We start from the raw sequence: 23,517 nt of genomic DNA on the forward strand, positions 1-23,517 counted from the left end.
ACACATACACATATATACACATACACATACACATATATACACATACACATATATACACATACACATACACATACATACACATACATATATATACACATACACATATATACACATACACATATATACACATACACATATATACACATACATATATATACACATACATATATATACACATACACATATATACACATACACATACATATATATACATATACGAGGTCTGTCCAAAAAGTATCAGACCTTTTTATTTTTTTCAAAAACCTTATGGATTTGAATCACGTGTGCTTGCATGAGCCAACCTCGAACCTTCGTGCGCATGCGTGATTTTTTTCACGCCTGTCGGTTGCGTCATTCACCTGTGAGTAGGCTTTGAGTGAGCACTGGTCCTCCCCCCTCGTTGGATTTTCATTGTGAGTAAAATGTCTGAACGATTGGAGCAGCGCTGAATCACATTTTTCCAAAAACTGTGAGAGACAGCCAGGTGGAAACCATTCGGAAGATTCAGGTGGCTTTCGGTGGCTTTTCAGTCGAGTGAGTATCCGAGGAATTGTGTAAGAGCTGGACATGTCACAACGTCCTGTGAGACTTCCAACTTTCGCACGTCTTTCATTACAAAATCTCCTGTAACAGTGGAATGTGCCGAAAAAGTGCTGATGTCCACCTCTTCTGCAATTTCTCTGGTAGTCAGACGATGTCCCGGATCAACACAGCGTTCACTTTGGAAATGATCTGGTTGTTTCAGCCTGTCGATGGCCGCTCGGAGCGCGGCGCACCCTCCGCCATTGTGCGCCGTCTTTAAACCGGTTGTAACACTCCTTAATCTGTGTGATGCCCATAGGATCGTCACCAAAAGCCGTCTGAATCTTCCGAATGGTTTCCACCTGGCTGTCTCTCATAGTTTCTGGAAAAATTTGATGCAGCAAAGCTCCAAATCGTTCAGACATTTTCCTTACAATGAAAATCCAACGAGGGGGGAGGACCAGTGCTCACACAAAGCATACTCACAGGCGAATGATGCAACCGATGGGCGTGAAAAAAAAATCACGCATGCGCATGAAGGTTCAAGGTTGGCTCATGCAAGCACACATGATTCAAATCCATATGGTTTTTGAAAAATTAAAAAGGTCTGATACTTTTTGGACAGACATCGTGTGTGTGTATATATATATATATATATATATATATATATATATATATATATATATATATATATATATATATATATATATATATATATATATATATATATATATATATATATATATATATATATATATATGTGTGTGTGTGTGTGTGTGTGTGTGTGTGTATAGCAACAATCCCAAGTGGTTGTGATCAGATGAAAGTCCCTATTGTCATCAATAAACTATAATTTTATAAAAACTGACAATTTAATCAAAACAATTCACCGAAAACCTGCACTATTATTTTCGCAAATATTTCTCAGCCGCTTGTATTTAACACTTGCCTTTCAAATTCTTTTTAGCATTCCGTTCCGCTGGTGTCTTTCCCACCTCCTCCTCCTTCCAATCACATATTTGAATAAACCTGATGTCACATCCCAGTCAAATAGTGAAATGCAGATTATACAAGTCACAAAGTTCATCAGGCTATAAAGCCTTGTGATGGATGGCACTGACTGACATCCTTCTGGCAAACATCTCAAACAGCGGCTGCTGTAGCGTGATCATCGCCTTCAAGCGTGCAAGCTCTGCAACTTTCTGTCTGGCAGAGGGTTTTCTGATAAACACTCATAAGTTTTACTTAAACAGCAATTCAAAGCAACATTAGTTGTCACACTGACAATATGACACACTGCTGTCCATAAACGTTAATGGATTTGGTTACAGAATAGGTAGGTTAGACAAAAATACACACATTTTTCCATTCTGTTTGAACACAAATTCATTCTTTCTTTATTTCGTGACTATTCAAACTTCCTTCCCAGCTACTGTAATCATGAAGATTACATTTCCATGTTCTGTAGAGCAACAGTTTTAGACTCTTTCACTGTATTGGCCCATTCTCTGCCCCTGGCACAGAAAACTATCAGATCAAACTGTCCTAGATACACACAAACCCCAAGACTGCCAATCTCACACACATACACAGCCAGTCCACCCAGCTTCTACTCACTTTTCTACATTTTAGAGCTACAGGGATGGGGAAGATTACTGTAAAACTCAAGGAGTATTTCACCAAACCACTAATTATTTTATAATAAAATACATACACCAGTGTACTTTTAAAATATTCTGGCTTTAAAGTGATATGGCTTTAAGGAGGCTGCAGTGTTCCCAAATGCATCACTTGTCTCGCTGCTGGCAGTGGATTAACATGATGTCCTATCACTGAACTACAGCAAGAAACTCAGACAAGCAATCACACCCCCCCCCCTCCCCCCCCCCCCCCCCCCCCCCCCCAAAAAGAAAAAATTAAGTTTTTAAGATCCCAACACTGACTGCAGGGACGCCAACAGCCCACACTGGACTCTTGTTACCTAAAGTTGAATCAGTGGTGCATCATCTCAAAATATGGTTTAAAGTTATTTCACCTGCATGCATCATTACAGTTTTACAATTTTGTGATGAAAAAAAAAAGGTGTACCCAACTCAAACGAGACTTATACTCCGGTGTAACTTAAGTATATACTGAAAAACCATGCATAAACAAAATAAGCTCAAACAATCAAACTAAACACTCAATACTGAATATTACACTATACCTATGTATGAAAATCCCCAGAAAAATAGTTGATGATACAGAAAAAGGTGCGACTTATAAGAAGGTGCCACTTTTACTCTGGTGCAATTTATTCTCTTTATTCTCCACTGTGATGGGCAATACAGTAATAAGATGTATTATCTAAAGACAAATCCTTACGTTTTAGTGAAATTTTACATGCTAAGTGATTAGATATTTGACAAGAAATTAGATAAATTTAGACAAATTACATCAATTTAGCATTTTTGCAGTGTAAATTTGTGCATAAAACCTGCCTAATTAAAATCAGGAATGGAAGGGTATATATGACAAAATAGCAGCACGGTGTTCCTGATTGGACACTGCCTTGGGTACATCCTTTCTTCATCAATAAAACTGTGGTCTTCCAGACACGTATCTGCATCGTCATGGTCCATCCAGCTGTAACTGGGTACAAGCCTTGGTTGGGGAAGTAACCTGCGTTGGACTGGCGTCCCACCCAGGGGAAGTTATGGACTCATCTGTTTCACACTACAGACCCCAGAACTAAGCAACAACGGGCCCATGTAGGACTTACTTGGTGATCTAGATTTGACATTGTTTCACTTTGAGTAATGGCGTTTTAAAAATAAATAAATAAACTGTATGGAATCAATCAACTTTGAAGCAGGTTTCTCATTAAAAAATGTCAGTGCTGATATTTATCTGCAAAAGTAAGAGTTAGATAACTTCAGGCCTTCCCAAAATAGAGTGCCAAGAATGGTGCCCCACTGACCCAGTTGTGTCAATGTGGAAAGCATACAGGGGAACTGAAAACAAGTTGAAATGAGCCTGCTGGAGTGCAAATCAATGTTCAAAAAGTTCTGAGTGCTTTCGCCAAACACTATCCACATACCTCATTTCCAAAGTAGGGCATCTTATAACTTACACTTATTTTGCATGAGTTCAATGAAGCCTTGTTTCCACTTTACATTCCCTGTCATTTTATATTGCATATTAACAAAATAGATATAAGTTGTCTCAAACAGTATTTACATAGCTATACAATTAAAATATCCCATATTCTGCTTTTCTTATTTCTAATACTACTAGAACTCTTGGCAAAATTCTATTGTACCTGGATTAATGGTAAATGTCCACTAGGTGGAGATATTGCTCCATTTCAAGAACCTTGCGTACAAGCTGCTGTGGGACACAGCACTTTTAGGAGTGTTATTTATTTATTTACAATAAAATGGTTAAATGGTGCTAACTGGGCACAATTAGACAAATAAGTGTCAGCTAATAAAAATTAAAATACATACTCAAACTCCACAGATGCCGTGGCAACAAACCAGTGCGGTAAAATTAATGCAAGGTGATTTGAAAATAGTGTATTTTTTAAGGAAATGCATGTATGGGTGAGCGTGCAAACACCTGTGTTTGTGAGGGCCTGAAGGTACAGCTAAACGCCTGCTGCAGGGAGTCCAGGAAAGGCTGGATCTTGTATAAGCCCTGGTTGCTCCCTTGTGAAGGCCGGAAGGCCACGATGTGGAAGTACTTGAGGATTTTCTCGAAACGTGCCTGACTCATCTTCAGGGCGATGCTCTGGTTGCTGAAGAAGCCTGAGCTCCAGATACTGAGCACGGACTCGCAGCGGTGCACGCTGGTTGAGGTGACAAAGCCCAGGAAGGCCTTCATCTCTTGGGCTGTGACAGGGTGCCAACCCTCGTCGGAGCCAAAGCGTTCCTGGAACTTCTTGGCATACATATTGGTCTGGGTGACCATGTTGTGGATGCAGTTGTCTGGGACAAACAGCTGGAAGAAGTCCAAGGCTGTGGCACTGACTGGCATCTTCTGAGCAGGGCCTGGATCAGAGGTAAAAAAAAAAAAGATAAGCTTTAGGAAAGGATGACAGCAGGGCTTCTCCCACAGACACACAACCAACAACCGCCACCAAGTCAGTGTTTTATTTTGACACAGGCCTTCAAAGTGATTGACTGGACTGAATAAAGGCTTCTCTATAGATTTGGTAAAATGGGATCAAATTTGATTTTGTTGAGCTGTCGCTGTCACGCCTGAGTGTGGGAGGCATATAAATAACTTATTGCTTATACAAGCTACAATTTCATCTGAAAACGGAGCAGCTAACAGAATCCAGGACCGGAGCCATTGATGCAGTCATATAACATACTAATATTAGATATATTTAATGATCAGAATGCTAATTATAATTAAAAATGCAACAAATTTCATAAACCAATATAGTGAGTGAGCTTTGTTGTGAACTAGATAAAGTGACATTTAATGTGAATGTCCTAAGCCCATGAGAGTGACTGCAAATGTTATACAATGGCATGATATTACTACAGTTTCAGGTGGTTTTGGTGTCACATCGTTTTAAGTTTACAGCAGCCAGCGATAAATAGTCCATGAGTCATCAGTTATCTTGCTTCAGCTACCACCTTGGGAAGGCCATGGTACACTGCGGCTGGATTATAAATGTTGTTTAGTACCCACAGGTGGTACCAAAAACCTGTTTGGGCCATGGGCTACAATAAAAATACTTGTTCTGGTGTTGCCAAGAGAGGAGCGATGCATTTATGAAAGGCATCAAATTTTCACTATGAAAGTGTTAACATTTTCATTTAAAGCAAAGTTATGAATGAAATAAATGTATGGACATGCAAATAATTTAAAATAGAAAATTAGAACGGTATTCAGAGTACCTGCCGATTTCAATGACTGATTGTGCATCAATATAATCACTCACGTACTAATGCAGTGTATTCTATTGGGACTCTAACCTTCACCTTCTGGTTGGCTTCTCAATCATCTATCATTGTGAACACTACACTGCATACAGTATGTTTGTTGAGCTGTAACTGCTTCATCTTTGCATTTCCAGACAAATATGTGTTGTACTTTGTTTAAATTTGTTAGAATGGCCAAGCAGATGGTCACCCCACAGAGTCTGGTCTGCTTTAGGTTTCCTCCTATAATAATAATAATAAAAAACATTTCAAGAAGGTTTAGCCGTTACCACTGTTGCCAATGTGCTTGCTCATGAGATGAGTATACGGTTTAGACCTTACTCGCCTTGAAACAGCTTATGAGATCATTTTGTGCTGTATAAATATGCAGATACTTCAAAAAAGGTTCTCAACTTCACTCAAAATGTCACAGGATAAAGATTCTTCTTGCATTATTTTTCAACACAGCCTTCCTTAATGCCAATGCACTTGGTCCACTGACATTCAAGCTTTGCTACCCCTTCTTGGAAGGTCACATTGTGAGCCTCCAGATAGTTTTGTTTAAAGTGAGGCTGAGAACTTTTCTTAAGTACCCTCATAATTTGAAAATGCCTTCAGACAGGCAAAACCAGCCCTTGAACCATTTCAATCCCTACCCAACTAACAAATTTTCAACCAAGATTCAGATCTGCAATAAACAGCACATATTTATAGGCGTTAAAGCTGCTCATATGCATTACTTTTTAAAGTGAGACCCATGCATTATTTCATGAAAAAATAAATTAAAGTTAAATTCCTGGATCTGCCCATGTGCTGGATTTACACCGAACACTGATGGGTTATTTCTTGGTTCACATGCCCATCCTGACACCAACTCAGCCACTAGGTTGTTGAGCAATCCTATAGTGTGGCATGGTGTGTATGTACTCCAGTAGGATTTTCATGCTAAAATTGATTTTGTTGCTGTTTGGGTTTCAATAGGGCCTAGACTGTCAGACAATGACGGGGTTAAAATTTTCAGATCCCTGCTTCTCTTCTGCAAGAGGGCAAACGTTAAGGCAGGGGTAAATTGAAAATCAAGTTAAATGACATTAGAATATACAACATTATATTCATCTTGTTGAGATGATTAAAATAAGGTATAGTTTGTCTAGGATCTGAGCAACAGTTACACAGGTACAAGCACTGGCGGGCACAGCTAACTGAAAAGTTAGCTTCAATAACCATTAAACCGCTAACTGAAAAGTTAACTTTTATAACGCTAAACTGCTAAAAAATGTAGCCGAAGTAACTGCTAACCGCCAACGTTTAGCATTGACTCTGTACAATGTCGGCTACTGATAAGCCATTTTGAATTTAAGCACCGCAGGGGCTGCTGGGTAAATTCAAAGGCAATCACAAACAAAATTAATTCACAAAAAATAAATAAATAAAAAATAAAACCCCAAACACTGTCAGCATCTTTATCAAAAGCAATAAATCGCAGTATTAGAAGTCATAGTTTATCTCTATATTATATATTTATAAACCATTAACAGAGCTGCATTCACAAACATAAAACAAATGCACAGTAAATTAATTAATTAATTAATTAATTAATTAATAAAATCCCCAAAACACATTCATCGTCTTTATAAAAAGCAGTAAATCGCAGTATTAGAAGTCAGTTTCTCTATATTATATATTTATAAACCATTAACAAAGCTGCATTCACAAACACAAAACAAATGCACAAAAAATAAATTAATTAATTAATAAAATCCCCAAAACACGTTCATCGTCTTTATAAAAAGCAATAAATCACAGTATTAATAGTCACAGTTTATCTCTGTATTCTACACTCAACAAAAATATAAACGCAACACTTTTGGTTTTGCTCCCTTTTTGTATGAGATGAACTCAAAGATCTAAAACTTTTTCCACATACACAATATCACCATTTCCCTCAAATATTGTTCACAAACCAGTCTAAATCTGTGATAGTGAGCACTTCCCCTTTGCTGAGATAATCCATCCCACCTCACAGGTGTGCCATACCAAGATGCTGATTAGACACCATGATTAGTGCACAGGTGTGCCTTAGACTGCCCACAATAAAAGGCCACTCTGAAAGGTGCAGTTTTATCACACAGCTCAATGCCACAGATGTCGCAAGATTTGAGGGAGCGTGCAATTGGCATGCTGACAGCAGGAATGTCAACCAGAGCTGTTGCTTGTGTATTGAATGTTCATTTCTCTACCATAAGCCGTCTCCAAAGGCGTTTCAGAGAATTTGGCAGTACATCCAACCAGCCTCACAACCGCAGACCACGTGTAACCACACCAGCCCAGGACCTCCACATCCAGCATGTTCACCTCCAAGATCATCTGAGACCAGTCATATGCATCAACTCAGGTTACCAACTCACATCCTGGCAACATCCTTAAACTTGTGTTCACCTTACTGCCCCCCTCATCTGCTGTCATCTGCAAAGACCCCTTCCCTGTGCCTTACACAGACCACTTTTTCCACAGGATCAGCACACGTGCTCATGCACTTGGACATCCATCCTGGCTAACCACAGGTCAAATTCAAATGTCAAATTCACGTTCAACAAATCATAATCAAATTACAGTAGAAATTTGAATTCAACCAGTAGCAGCAGTTCAATCAGTAGCAAATAAAGACTTTTTTCTGTCAAACAGCAGATGTGAATCTCAAAAGGCAAGAAAAACAAGTTCCAGCTTATTTGAACGCCAAGATCTCATTAACTCTGAACAATGTCGTACAAAGATTCTCTGTTTGTCTCACACTATTTCTGCCCCTCTGTCTACCTTTGGGCAGCTGCAGCGAGAACAATCTGCACGCTGTTAAAGCACTAATTCAGTGTTAAATTATAGATAACGGTGCTGAAGCAACGTGTGAGTGAGGCAGTTAAAGGAAAACATTAAAATTCCAGCAGAAATAGAACTCATTTGCATTTTGGTAGACTTGAAGGCTGGATATAAAATCCGGTGTGACATACTCAGAGGGAGCTACTCCTTGATTTAAAAAAAAAGAAAAGAAAAAAAGAGACATTTATCTGGAAGGTCCAATGAGGTTAAATGACTCAGCTCCTCTCAGGAGTGACCCAAAATAATAACCCAGGGAAGATTTCAGGATTTAAATTATAGAAAATAACTGTTCTGTCTGCTGTTCAGCAAATATGCCATTAAGCACAGGATCTTCATAGGTAAGAGGAAAAATTAATTATGTAACTCTATTGCCTAACCAGCAAGTAACATAACTTTGATGTTCACAGTATTTCACTGTGTTCAAGTCTGTCAAAGTATGATTACCCCAATGGTAAGAGGAAATACAGCATGTGCGGGTGACAGACAAAGAAGAAATTACAGCTCGACATAGACACACATTATATATATATATATATATATATATAGGCAATGAATGATGTAACTGTGGCTGGATGGTTTACAGTTTAAACATAAACTTTATTAAAAATAATAATAGCTACATATATCACGCTGTCGTCACGTTGCCTTCACTCAGATTATTGTTTGTCTCTTGTTGCTGTCAATTGTCCACTCTGATTGAAAATCAATCAATCAATCAATCAACTTTTTTCTTGTATAGCGCCAAATCACAACAAACAGTTGCCCCAAGGCGCTCCACATTGCAAGGCAAGGCCATACAATAATTATGAAACACAGTCTATGTCTAAAGCAACATAACCAAGGGATGGTCCAGGGTCACCCGATCCAGCCCTAACTATAAGCCTTAGCGAAAAGGAAAGTTTTAAGCCTAATCTTAAAAGTAGAGAGGGTATCTGTCTCCCTGATCTGAATTGGGAGCTGGTTCCACAGGAGAGGAGCCTGAAAGCTGAAGGCTCTGCCTCCCATTCTACTCTTACAAACCCTAGGAACTACAAGTAAGCCCGCAGTCTGAGAGCGAAGCGCTCTAATGGGGTAATATGGTACTATGAGGTCCCTAAGATAAGATGGGACCTGATTATTCAAAACCTTATAAGTAAGAAGAAGAATTTTAAATTCTATTCTAGCATTAACAGGAAGCCAATGAAGGGAGGCCAACACGGGTGAGATATGCTCTCTCCTGCTAGTCCCCGTCAGTACTCTAGCTGCAGCATTCTGAACCAACTGAAGGCTTTTTAGGGAACTTTTAGGACAACCTGATAATAATGAATTACAATAGTCCAGCCTAGAGGAAACAAATGCATGAATTAGTTTTTCAGCATCACTCTGAGACAAGACCTTTCTGATTCTAGAGATATTGCGTAAATGCAAAAAGGCAGTCCTACATATTTGTTTAATATGCGCTTTGAATGACATATCCTGATCAAAAATAACTCCAAGATTTCTCACAGTATTACTAGAGATCAGGGAAATGCCATCCAGAGTAACGATCTGGTTAGACACCATGCTTCTAAGATTTGTGGGGCCAAGTACAATAACTTCAGTTTTATCTGAGTTTAAAAGCAGGAAATTAGAGGTCATCCATGTCTTTATGTCTGTAAGACAATCCTGCAGTTTAGCTAATTGGTGCGTATCCTCTGGCTTCATGGATAGATAAAGCTGGGTATCATCTGCATAACAATGAAAATTTAAGCAATACCGTCTAATAATACTGCCCAAGGGAAGCATGTATAAAGTGAATAAAATTGGTCCTAGCACAGAACCTTGTGGAACTCCATAATTAACTTTAGTCTGTGAAGAAGATTCCCCATTTACATGAACAAACTGTAATCTATTAGACAAATATGATTCAAACCACCGCAGCGCAATGCCTTTAATACCTATGACATGCTCTAATCTCTGTAATAAAATTTTATGGTCAACAGTATCAAAAGCAGCACTGAGGTCCAACAGAACAAGCACAGAGATAAGTCCACTGTCCGAAGCCATAAGAAGATCATTTGTAACCTTCACTAATGCTGTTTCTGTACTATGATGAATTCTAAAACCTGACTGAAACTCTTCAAATAGACCATTCCTCTGCAGGTGATCAGTTAGCTGTTTTACAACTACCCTCTCAAGAATCTTTGAGAGAAAAGGAAGGTTGGAGATTGGCCTATAATTAGCTAAGATAGCTGGGTCAAGTGATGGCTTTTTAAGTAATGGTTTAATTACTGCCACCTTAAAGGCCTGTGGTACATAACCAACTAACAAAGATAGATTGATCATATTTAAGATTGAAGCATTAAATAATGGTAGGACTTCCTTGAGCAGCCTGGCAGGAATGGGGTCTAATAAGCATGTTGATGGTTTGGATGAAGTAACTAATGAAAATAACTCAGACAGAACAATCGGAGAGAAAGAGTCTAACCAAATACCGGCATCACTGAAAGCAGCCAAAGATAACGATACATCTTTGGGATGGTTATGAGTATTTTTTTCTCTAATAGTCAAAATTTTGTTAGCAAAGAAAGTCATGAAGTCATTACTAGTTAAAGTTAATGGAATACTCAGCTCAATAGAGCTCTGACTCTTTGTCAGCCTGGCTACAGTGCTGAAAAGAAACCTGGGGTTGTTCTTATTTTCTTCAATTAGTGATGAGTAGAAAGATGTCCTAGCTTCACGAAGGGCTTTCTTATAGAGCAACAAACTCTTTTTCCAGGCTAAGTGAAGATCTTCTAAATTAGTGAGACGCCATTTCCTCTCCAACTTACGGGTTATCTGCTTTAAGCTACGAGTTTGTGAGTTATACCACGGAGTCAGACACTTCTGATTTAAAGCTCTCTTTTTCAGAGGAGCTACAGCATCCAAAGTTGTCTTCAATGAGGATGTAAAACTATTGACAAGATACTCTAACTCCCTTACAGAGTTTAGGTAGCTACTCTGCTCTGTGTTGGTATATGACATTAGAGAACATAAAGAAGGAATCATATCCTTAAACCTAGTTACAGCGCTTTCTGAAAGACTTCTAGTGTAATGAAACTTATTCCCCACTGCAGGGTAGTCCATCAGGGTAAATGTAAATGTTATTAAAAAATGATCAGACAAAAGGGAGTTTTCAGGGAATACTGTTAAGTCTTCTATTTCCATACCATAAGTCAGAACAAGATCTAAAATATGATTAAAGTGGTGGGTGGACTCATTTACTTTTTGAGCAAAGCCGATAGAGTCTAATAATAGATTAAATGAAGTGTTGAGGCTGTCATTCTCAGCATCTGTGTGGATGTTAAAATCGCCCACTATAATTATCTTATCTGAGCTAAGCACTAAGTCAGACAAAAGGTCTGAAAATTCACAGAGAAACTCACAGTAACGACCAGGTGGACGATAGATAATAACAAATAAAACTGGTTTTTGGGACTTCCAATTTGGATGGACAAGACTAAGATACAAGCTTTCAAATGAATTAAAGCTCTGTCTAGGTTTTTGATTAATTAATAAGCTGGAATGGAAGATTGCTGCTAATCCTCCGCCCCGGCCCGTGCTACGAGCATTCTGACAGTTAGTGTGACTCGGGGGTGTTGAATCATTTAAACTAACATATTCATCCTGCTGTAACCAAGTTTCTGTTAGGCAGAATAAATCAATACGTTGATCAATTATTATATCATTTACCAACAGGGACTTAGAAGAAAGAGACCTAATGTTTAATAGACCACATTTAACTGTTTTAGTCTGTGGTGCAATTGAAGGTGCTATATTATTTTTTCTTTTTGAATTTTTATGCTTAAATAGATTTTTGCTGGTTATTGGTGGTCTGGGAGCAGGCACCGTCTCTACGGGGATGGGGTAATGAGGGGATGGCAGGGGGAGAGAAGCTGCAGAGAGGTGTATAAGACCACAGCTCTGCCTCCTGGTCCCAACGCTAGACAGTCACAGTTTGGAGGATCCCAAAAAATTGGCCAGATTTCTAGAAATGAGAGCTGCTCCCTCTAAAGTGGGATGGATGCCGTCTCTCCTAACAAGACCAGGTTTTCCCCAGAAGCTTTGCCAATTATCAATGAAGCCCACCTCATTTTTTGGACACCACTCAGACAGCCAGCAATTCAAGGAGAACATGCGGCTAAACATGTCACTCCCGGTCTGATTGGGGAGGGGCCCAGAGAAAACTACAGAGTCCGACATTGTTTTTGCAAAGTTACACACCGATTCAATGTTAATTTTAGTGACCTCCGATTGGCGTAACCGAGTGTCATTACTGCCGACGTGAATTACAATCTTACCAAATTTACGCTTAGCCTTAGCCAGCAATTTCAAATGTCCTTCGATGTCGCCTGCTCTGGCCCCCGGAAGACAATTGACAATGGTTGCTGGTGTCGCTAACTTCACATTTCTCAAAACAGAGTCGCCAATAACCAGAGTTTGATCCTCGGCGAGTGTATCGTCGAGTGGGGAAAAACGGTTAGAGATGTGAACGGGTTGACGGTGTACACGGGGCTTCTGTTTAGGGCTACGCTTCCTCCTCACAGTCACCCAGTCAGCCTGCCTTCCCGACTGCACGGGGTCTGCCAGGGGGGAACTAACGGCGGCTAAGCTACCTTGGTCCGCACCGACTACAGGGGCCTGGCTAGCTGTAGAATTTTCCACGGTGCGGAGCCGAGCCTCCAATTCGTCCAGCCTGGCCTCCAAAGCTACGAATAAGCTGCACTTATTACATGTATCGTTACTGCTAAAAGAGGCCGAGGAATAACTAAACATTTCACACCCAGAGCAGAAAAGTACGGGAGAGACAGGAGAAGCCGCCATGCTAAAACGGCTAAGAGCTAGTAGCTACGCTAAGCTAGCGGATTCCCAAACAGGGAATCCGACACTAGACAGGCTGTGGAGCAGCACAGGTAACGCACGACAACAGTGCTAAAATAAAATAAAAATCCACTAGACAGGCTGTGGAGCAGCACAGGTAACGCACAACAGTGCTAAAAAATAAAATAAAATAAAAATAAAAATCCACTGGACAGGCTGTGGAGCAGCACAGGCAACGCACGACAACAGTGCTAAAACAAAATAAAAATCCACTAGACAGGCTGTGGAGCAGCACAGGTAACGCACGACAACAGTGCTAAAATAAAATAAAAATCCACTAGACAGGCTGTGGAGCAGCACAGGTAATGCACAACAACAGTGCTAAAAAATAAAAATAAAAATCCACTGGACAGGCTGTGGAGCAGCACAGGTAACGCACAACAACAGTGCTAAAAAATAAAATAAAAATAAAAATCCACTGGACAGGCTGTGGAGCAGCACAGGCAACGCACGACAACAGTGCTAAAACAAAATAAAAATCCACTAGACAGGCTGTGGAGCAGCACAGGTAACGCACGACAACAGTGCTAAAACAAAATAGAAATCCACTAGACAGGCTGTGGAGCAGCACAGGTAACGCACAACAACAGTGCTAAAACAAAATAAAAATCCACTAGACAGGCTGTGGAGCAGCACAGGTAACGCACGACAACAGTGCTAAAACAAAATAAAAATCCACTAGACAGGCTGTGGAGCAGCACAGGTAATGCACAACAACAGTGCTAAAACAAAATAAAAATCCACTGGACAGGCTGTGGAGCAGCACAGGTAACGCACAACAACAGTGCTAAAAACTAAAATAAAATAAAAATCCACTGGACAGGCTGTGGAGCAGCACAGGCAACGCACGACAACAGTGCTAAAACAAAATAAAAATCCACTAGACAGGCTGTGGAGCAGCACAGGTAACGCACGACAACAGCGCTAAATAAAAATCCACTGGACAGGCTGTGGAGCAGCACAGGTAACGCACGACAACAGCGCACAAAAAAATAAAATAAAAATCAAAATCCACTGGACAGGCTGTGGAGCAGCACAGGTAACGCACGACAACAGTGGTAAAAAATAAAATAAAAATCCACTGGACAGGCTGTGGAGCAGCACAGGTAACGCACGACAACAGTGCTAAAAAAAAATAAAAAAAATAAAATAAAATAAAATAATAAAATAAAAATCCACTGGACAGGCTGTGGAGCAGCACAGGTAACACACGACAACAGTGGTAAAAAACAAAACAAAAATCCACTGAACAGGCTGTGGAGCAGCACAGGTAACACACGACAACAGTGGTAAAAAATAAAATAAAAATCCACTGAACAGGCTGTGGAGCAGCACAGGTAACACATGACAACAGTGCTAAAAAAAAAAAAAAAAAAAAAAAAAAAAAAAAAAAATCCACTGAACAGGCTGTGGAGCAGCACAGGTAACGCACGACAACAGCGCCAAAAAATAAAATAAAAATCCACTGAACAGGCTGTGGAGCAGCACAGGTAACACACGACAACAGTGGTAAAAAATAAAATAAAAATCCACTGGACAGGCTGTGGAGCAGCACAGGTAACACACGACAACAGTGGTAAAAAATAAAATAAAAATCCACTGGACAGGCTGTGGAGCAGCACAGGTAACACACGACAACAGTGGTAAAAAATAAAATAAAAATCCACTGGACAGGCTGTGGAGCAGCACAGGTAACACACGACAACAGTGGTAAAAAATAAAATAAAAATCCACTGGACAGGCTGTGGAGCAGCACAGGTAACACACGACAACAGCGCCAAAAAATAAAATAAAAATCCACTGGACAGGCTGTGGAGCAGCACAGGTAACACACGACAACAGTGGTAAAAAATAAAATAAAAATCCACTGGACAGGCTGTGGAGCAGCACAGGTAACACACGACAACAGTGGTAAAAAATAAAATAAAAATCCACTGGACAGGCTGTGGAGCAGCACAGGTAACACACGACAACAGTGGTAAAAAATAAAATAAAAATCCACTGGACAGGCTGTGGAGCAGCACAGGTAACGCACGACAACAGCGCCAAAAATAAAATAAAAATCCACTGGACAGGCTGTGGAGCAGCACAGGTAACGCACGACAACAGTGCTAAAATAAAATAAAAATCCACTAGGCAGGCTGTGGAGCAGCACGACAACAGTGCTAAAAAATAAAATAAAAACGAAAGCGTTAGCAAGCTAGTTAGCTTGCCAACGCTGATGAAGGTTAGCTGATAAAAGAGCTCCGTCGCGATGCTTCGACCGTTAGAGGTCTTCTTTAGGCGTTGGAGCACGGTGAAAAAGTAAAAAAAAGTAAAAAAGTCTTGAAAAAGACTGTTAATTCAAAGAACTCAAACAGCTCAGTTCAAACAGCTAACAGATACAGCAGAACACCGCTGTAAATGAATGGCAGCTGGGTGTTTTACTTCTGTCTCTTGTAGTAAATGTGACCAAGGGGCAATGGGGTCCCAGCCATGCTTGAAAGCATTACAAACAATGCCATAAGTGCACCCTCTGCAGGACAAACTACATAATAACACTCCTCCCAACAGACAAGTTTTTTTTTGGCACCATTTAGTCTGTAAAATAAGTTTTTATATCTGTAAAAGCAATACTGATACCAATATGTTTGTGAAAGGCTCATAGTATTGGCCGATATTTAGGCTCAAGAGGGTAAATTCAGAAACCGTGCCATAAGAGAGAAACAAAGCGAATCTAGAAATAGAGCTGTAATTCCCATCAACATCATGATAAAGTGGTTATATAATCTAAGATGTGCATAATCTGAGTATGATTCATAATCCTCAATTTGCAACCCCTGTGCTGCAAACAGTCTCGCATAGAGAAGATAAGAGAGGATCTCATTTATAAATCAGACCATAGCTAGACTCATTTCTATAACATGTAGTGGTTTTAAAATTCCTGTTTCTTGTTCAAAGCCAGTGATGGTGGTGGTGAAGCCCAAAACAAAACTTGGAGTCATTGTTTTGCATGTGGGAGTTGTGTTGTTTCCTTCAGGTTAAGTTAATGCCTTCTGACAGTAGTGGATGATTTATGTAGGAGGAGTGAAGTGTCCTGGGAGTGGGGCCATCACGACAATGCCGAGTCTGTGTCAGCAAGACACATGGACAGACGGTGGGATGTGCACAGGCAAAACACAGCCGGACTGATGAAAGCAGACATATCAACAGGCTCAGACTGATTAAAAAGTACCACAAAATCCACCGGGGATGGATTTAGTGAAAAAAAATTATCTCAAGCAGTTTTAACAATGAACAGCTCTGGCTAATGGAATCAAATTTGTGTTGAACTTCTGTTTTTGCTGTACAAACAGACACTAGCTTTATTCGACTAAACACGTCTGTTGATGCATGAGGCAGACAGACATACCTCCCTAAACTCAAGACTTTAATGCAACCAAACAACAAACAAGATCTGGATGTGGGAGTAACATTCTTAGTAACAGCTCCTCAAAACACATCCTCCACCTTCATGGAGTAGGTTAAGATAGCTGCTAGAGGTACAAAAGTTTCATTCACCTTGGCTAAAAACTTTCAGGCTCAATTTCAATAATAGTTATAAGGTAAAATTATTCCACTTTTTATTCATTGTGTCAGATTTTTAGAGGGCCAGCAATTTACATAAACAAATATGAATGCCTGTTTAAACAGAATAGAAGATTCCAGAGGATTCCACACATTGATGGAATGATTTGTAAACGCTGATTTCAGGCTAGGCATATGTTTTCACCTCTAAGGAATGGATTCAATTTGGTTTGGTCCCAAATAAAAGGATGAACACCCCCCCCCCCCCAAAAAAAAATGATCTAACAATGGGGCCGAGGTTAAAAAATTCCAGAGTTCCCTTTTACATTCAACCCTCAGTACATTTAACTTTAAAAAGCAGATAATTTATTGCAACTGTCAAAATATTCATCTTAATGTCAATTCAAGTACCCACAAGACACGCGTCAGTTCACACATACAACACCTACAGCTAATGACAGCAACCATTTAGAAAATCATAATCACCCTTCTGAGAAGTCACAAATGTTAATTTACAAAACCTGGAATAAACTACAGCTAGAATAATTAAAAACAAGCAAAAAATAAAATAAATAAGTCTTATCAAAGCCCTGAGGTGCAACAGGACACTGCCTCTTCCTGGATACCATGGCATGGTGCAGATGGGAGCACATCGATGACTCTGCTTCAATGGGATGCCACACCATCTCAGGTTACTCCCCCAGTCAAGGCCGGTACCCATTTACAGGTGGGCAGGACTGCACACATGAAGTGTCTCATCCAATTACAGACAAGTAGCTCAAAGCAAACACCCAGAGACAGTTATATGAAGTTATGTGGACTACACCATAGTCCGAGACTCCCAGGACCCACGGTTATAATTTGGCATCAGCCTAAAAATAACCTTGATATGAGAAGTCTTTAGGTTTCTGAATAGTCTTTCATTAAGGAAAGTCCAAGAGTAAAGTTGTGTATGAAGTACTTGCTGTGCAAATAGTCTGAATTTTCTTGTCCTCTTGTGCATACTCAATGGACCCAGAAACACAATTTATCTTTGTTGTAGTTTTGTTTTCGCAGTCGTCAGTATATATTAGAGGTGGACGATACCAGGAATTTTGGTATTGATCTGATACCAAGTAAATACAGGCCCAGTATTGACGATATCGATGCCGAGCTTCATAGATCCAAAGGATCCAAAAGACCTAGGATAGAATTTCACCAAACATTGTACATGACAACAAAATACTTTATTATTACAATCAACATTTTTGTTTAAAAAAATATCACTCAACCCAACTTAAAACAAAATCTCCTGAGGTAGAGGGCTGACTCGAGGAGAGTGCTGAGTGGGCGGGCCAGACTGAGCCTACACCTGCATGGCTGTTGGCTGGCGCCGCTGAGCCACGTGACGACGCAACAACAAAAGACCAGAGGGGGGGAGGGTGCGCTGCTCCGTGTTGTGTGACACAGCACAGCGCTGATCTTAGAGACAGAGAGTAGAGTCTGATGAATCTGTGCGCGCAGCAGTCAGTGCGTGCGGGAGAGAAAAAAAGCTTGAGTATCGATCGTTTTACACGAGGATCGTTCAATATCAATACCAGCGTTAGTATCGATATTACTGATATTAGAATCGATCCGCCTACCTCTAGTATATATTCTGTGGACATAAAACCTCTCTTTACCCGCAGTGAGTGGAAACGATTTTTAAAGGAAATGAAATGGCAATTTGACCAAACACCAAAATATACACTCTCCTTAGCAACCTGCCGTAATTAAACAGGACAAAAAGGCAAAACAGAGGTTGTTTCTGTATTCTTAGGTTAAAATTTTAGTGTGTTTAAACTAAATACTAGCAGATTCGCGTTTGTGCTATTTAGAGGACATTGCCAGAAACACGCAACACGACGGTGTGACATTGTGGAACCAATACCTAAAGCTTTAATCACAATTTCCCTATTTTTGACCACTGTTAAATTGTGAGGCGTTTTCAAAGATGGAAACAGGAATCTTTCAGCCATCAAACACCTTTTCAGACTAAGCAAGCTTAATACTGCATACATCTTGCTGCATTTTTCAATTAATATACACTGTCAAATGTCCTTTAGTATTATAGCAAGGCTGATAAGATTCAAAGCCCCCCCACCAAAAAAAAACAACTCAAATTTGAGGGATTGGGGGAACCCAATAAAAATCTATAAAAAAAAACAAAAAACAAAACATAAAATAATGTTGCAGACTGCTAGCCAATGGAAGAAATGCCTTGTAGTGTCTCATTGGCTGTAAAAAAATATCTAAAATTTAAATTTTTTACATGCAGTCCTTCGTGGTCAAAAGAAATAGTTAATATTTCCATTTTATTGCATATAATTTCATGTTTTTCTCAGTAAATTGTCATATCCCTGTTATTTTATAGACAGCAGTTTATTAATATTAATAAACTGCTTGATACAATCTGATTGTATCAATCAGAGGTACAATCTAATTGTATCTCTGATTGATCAATCAGAGGTACAATCTAATTGTATCTCTGATTGATCCATCAGAGATACAATCTATTCTACTGGTTAGATTGTATCTCTGATGGATCAATTAATGTAAAAAATCCATTTTTAGGTTTCCAGACAAAACAAAAAGCTAAAATACCATAATTTCTGGACTATTAAATGCTACTTTTTTCACACGCTTTGAACACTGTGGCTTTTACAATGATGCGGCTAATTTATGGATTTTTACAGGCTTTTTCATAAGTCAGCATATGTCATTTAATGCTGTCAATTGATTTCCTGAAAGCTGCGCTTCTCATGCGGTGTAAATTTACATACAGTGTAAATATAAGGTCTTACCTGTTTGTTTTAGTGAGGAAAAGACATCTCTCTGGCACTTTGTACCAGAGTTGGGGCATTGGATCAGTTAGCGGAGCTTAGCCACCCACCCTTCCAAACCGGTTCTCTGTCTTGGCGCAACAAGCCAAAAAAGTCACAGCGCCTCATTAATGTCTCATTTACCACAGACTCCATCTGATCGATCCGATCCTGGCTGCACGCAACGAAAGTTAGTAAAAGAAAAAGTTAAAATTACTCAGTTCTCCGTGTGGAGCAGAGAAACCATGTGCGCGCATTGGATGACGTGCGCGTCAATATTTACTTGTCACCTTCAGGGACAAAAAGCATTTATGATACATATTTAATTAAAAGTTAAAAATCTTTCTGTCTAACATCTTTCTGTGCAAATATCTCATGTTACAACGTGGAGACCCGTGGCTTGTAGACAAGCGCGACTTATGTGCAGTTTCTTTTTTCTTTTTAAAATTCGTGGGTGCGGCTAATATTCAGGTGCCCTTATTTTGTCATTTGGCCACCTGATGAACAGCTGTGGTGAGAAACCTGGAAAGAAAACAAAGGACTATAAATGACGTCAAATTTCTAAAACAGTTATGGCGAGGCTGCTGAAATTCTTGGGGGGGGGCTACAGCCCCACCGAACCCCCTCCTTGTCCCGCCTTTGGATGATTGGACCACCAGCAGCTATTGCACCTGTGTGTTACATCATGCTGACTGTCTCCCTGCACCACCTGCACAGCTTTAACAGCATGTGCACCAGCACCCAGGAGTGATGGATCAAAGATTTTAACTAAGTCATTAAAGCTGCAGCTGCGTGCGAACGGAGACGCGTGCACACAAATTAAAATAAACATACATATACCATATATCTCTTTGTATGGAGGCACCGTGACATCCTGCAGCGTCTCCGTCCAGCCGTCCTCCTCCGCCTGACTGCGGGACAAAGAGCCGGGAGGACCCGCTCCGCAGCTCCCGCCGCCCGCCGCTCCACTCTCCTTATCGCTCAAGTTCCGCTTCTGCTGCGGCGGCGGCTGCTGCTCCTCCTCGGCCGCCTCCGCTATGTAGTTGTCAGAGTCGGAGTCTCCGGAGGTGCTGTAGAAGGGATTGTCGCTGCTGTCGTCCCCGGACTCGCCGAACACGTCGTCGGATATCTGCAGGCTCTCGTACCGGGAACGGGCCGCTTCCAGGAGAGAAAGCGCCTTCCGCCCGCACTCCGCCATCACGCTCTCTCCAGCGATTATCCGCTACCCTTCTCTGGCTTTTTCTCCGGGGAGTAGTCACAATCCTGTTGGAGAAGGGGAGCGTTTAGATTTAATGAAGCGGTGTGTGTGTGTATATATATATATATATATATGAGGATCCACCTGCCAGCGGAGAGAAAAGTGTATGCTGGATCCGGGGAGAACTGTCCTCTCCAAGGATACTGAAATATTTCCCCCCCGGTGCTCCGACAGTGATCACTCAGCATCCGGGTGGGACGACCGGCGGATTCCTCGCTTAAAAAAAAAAAAAAAAAAAAAAAAAAAAAAAAAGATTGTGGCTGCTCCATCACCTGACACCTCAGCTCCGCGCTCATCCAATCAGCTTCTTCCCTGATCCAAACCCAGCCAAACTGCAGGAGAGAGCACAAAATGTCAAGAAAAAATATTTAAAATAAATAAATAAATCACACAAATACATAAGAAAATGGAGAGAGATGCTTTTCATAATCAATTCTTCTGTGACATATTTATTTAATAGGTATTACAATGCAGTGAGTGAGTCCGTCCCCTCCAACCGTAAATGTTATCATCTTCGAAATCAACAAATTAAAAAGGAAAAAAAAAGATATCTAATAATGACAATAAGCTGCAAGGACGACTCGAGCTTCAGAGGGTTGCGGTGGTGGTGGTGTGTGTGTGTGTGTGTGTGTGTGCGTGTGTGATGTGGGGGGGGGGGGGGGTGACTTTAATTTTTCCAGGTCTGTGTAGTCTTTCAGCAGTTTCTTTCTCACAGGTGTTCAGAATTTTTGCTGTGTGCAGCAATTCATTCATTCATTTTCATCCACATATCTGGGTCCGGGTCGCAATTATATCAGCAGCTCAACCCACACTTCCCTATCCTCACTCAAGTCCTGTAACTCTTCCCAGGGGACCCCAAGGTGTTCTCAAGAGAGCAGGGAAATATAATCTCTCCAGCGTGTCCAGGGCCTCCTCCCGGTTGGACGTGCCTGGAAGACCTCCTTAAGGGAGATGGCCGGGGGGCATCTTCACCAGACAACCAGACCACTGCAACTGGCTCCTGTCAATGCAAAAAAGTAGCAAGTCTACACCAAGTCCCTCCTGGATAATCGAGCTTCTCAGGGAGTGCTGCCCCTAGAGGTTGAAGTGGGTCGCTACAAAGGTATCCCTGAAGAGAATACGCTTTGTACCCTTTGTGATTTGAATTTGGTTGAGGATGAATATCATTTTCTGTTTTACTGTCCACTGTATAACAGTCTAAGAGCCGCAATGTTTAAAAAAAATCCAGTGTAAAAATCCTGATTTATTTTGGTTGGCTGAGGGCGACATGTTGGGTTGGCTGTTTGAAAACGAGGTTTTCAGTGTGGCAGTGTTTGTGGATAATGCTTGGACTTTGAGACTGAAAACTCTGTATCCACCTGACCTGTAGCCCAGTTTACTTTATTGTCCTTTTATTGTGCAACAGCTGATGGTCGTTTTCACTTTGTTGTTGTTTCTTTTAGTGTCTTATAAGCCCATGTGGGGTGTGCATGACACTTAAAATTATTAATTCATTCATTCATTCTCACCCTGTCCAGAAGTGGAAGCCCAGATACTCGATCCATGTATCGTGAACTTACTCTTTCAGTCATTACCTAAAGGTCATGAAACTTGGGGCAGTAACTCTCCCCTGACCCAGAGGGCACAATCCACTGTTTTCCGACAGCGGACCATGGTCTCAGACTTGGAGGTGCTGATTCTCCTCAGAAATCGCTTCACACTCGGCCTCAAACCTCTTCAGTGTACATTGGAGGTCACCGCCTGATGAAGCCAACAGAACCACATCATCTGCAAAAAGCAGAGATGTAACTCTGAGGTCATCAAACTGGACACCCACGGTCACTGGTCTGATGACATGATTACAAAATTGATCATCAATGTTTGACTAAGGGCGTTCTGGTACTACATGCACTTATGAACCCTTGTGCTCAAACATGATCGTTTGTTATGGATAATTCATGCCCAGCACAGAATCCATCAATAAAAGAACATTTGGGTTTGGGTGGGTGGGTGGGGTGGGGGCATTACTCCCAGTCACTCCCTGCCAGGTTTCTCCATTGCTGCCCATGTGAGCACAGTCCCCCAGAAGTACTAAGGAGTCTCCAGCAGGCACCTTTTCCAGGATCCCACTAAAAGTCTCCAAGAAGTTCCATAACCTAGTGTCAGTCCGTGTGGGTATTTGCCCCTGTCCACTTCCATAAGAACAGCGCACCAGAACCTCTAGACTCCCTGCAGGTGGTGAAGACACCATTTTGTCTCTTCGGGCTGAGCCCAACTGGATATCACAGTGGTAGACCCATCCACCAGACGCTTGTCGGTGAGCCCCCCCCCCCGCCGCCGCCAGGGCCAGGAGGAGGCCCCGGTATCTCTGTTCAGACAAGGTTACTCCGTCTGTCATAAAGGTTCATAAAGTTGCTCTTTGTCTGTCTCCTCAGCTGGGACCAATTTGCCAAAGGTGGCCCTACCAGGAGCTAATGCTCCAGACAATACAGCTCCCAGGATCACTGGAGCATACAAACCCCTCCACCACAATAAGGTGGCAATTCAGGAAGGGGGCAATAATAAGAGTGGAAAAGACAAATTAGGTATAGTTAAGGAGTTATATGAGCGAAGCGTCATGAAGCTCACTCATGGTACAGGGCGTCCTAAACAGGAAGTGCCAACATTCAAATCCACAGTAAAACAGGAAATGTTCAAATGTCAA

The 23,517-nt window shown here is 40.9% G+C and overlaps 1 protein-coding gene across 1 annotated transcript in view; it reads right to left on the bottom strand.

Moving 5' to 3' along the window:
• The window catches only part of pgbd5 (piggyBac transposable element derived 5), a 74,972-nt gene extending 54,076 nt beyond the window's left edge, over positions 1-20,896 (bottom strand). The window contains exons 1-2 of the mRNA XM_034184688.1: positions 20,417-20,896; positions 4,123-4,553 (exon numbers count right to left, since the gene is read on the bottom strand). Of these exons, the coding sequence (XP_034040579.1) occupies positions 4,123-4,553; positions 20,417-20,774 (789 nt within the window). The 5' untranslated portion in view covers positions 20,775-20,896. The remainder of the gene's footprint in view (positions 1-4,122; positions 4,554-20,416) is intronic.
• Between the last annotated feature and the right edge of the window lie 2,621 nt (positions 20,897-23,517).

Source organism: Thalassophryne amazonica, chromosome 13 (genome assembly GCF_902500255.1).
Source record: "Thalassophryne amazonica chromosome 13, fThaAma1.1, whole genome shotgun sequence".
NCBI classification, from domain to species: domain Eukaryota; kingdom Metazoa; phylum Chordata; class Actinopteri; order Batrachoidiformes; family Batrachoididae; genus Thalassophryne; species Thalassophryne amazonica.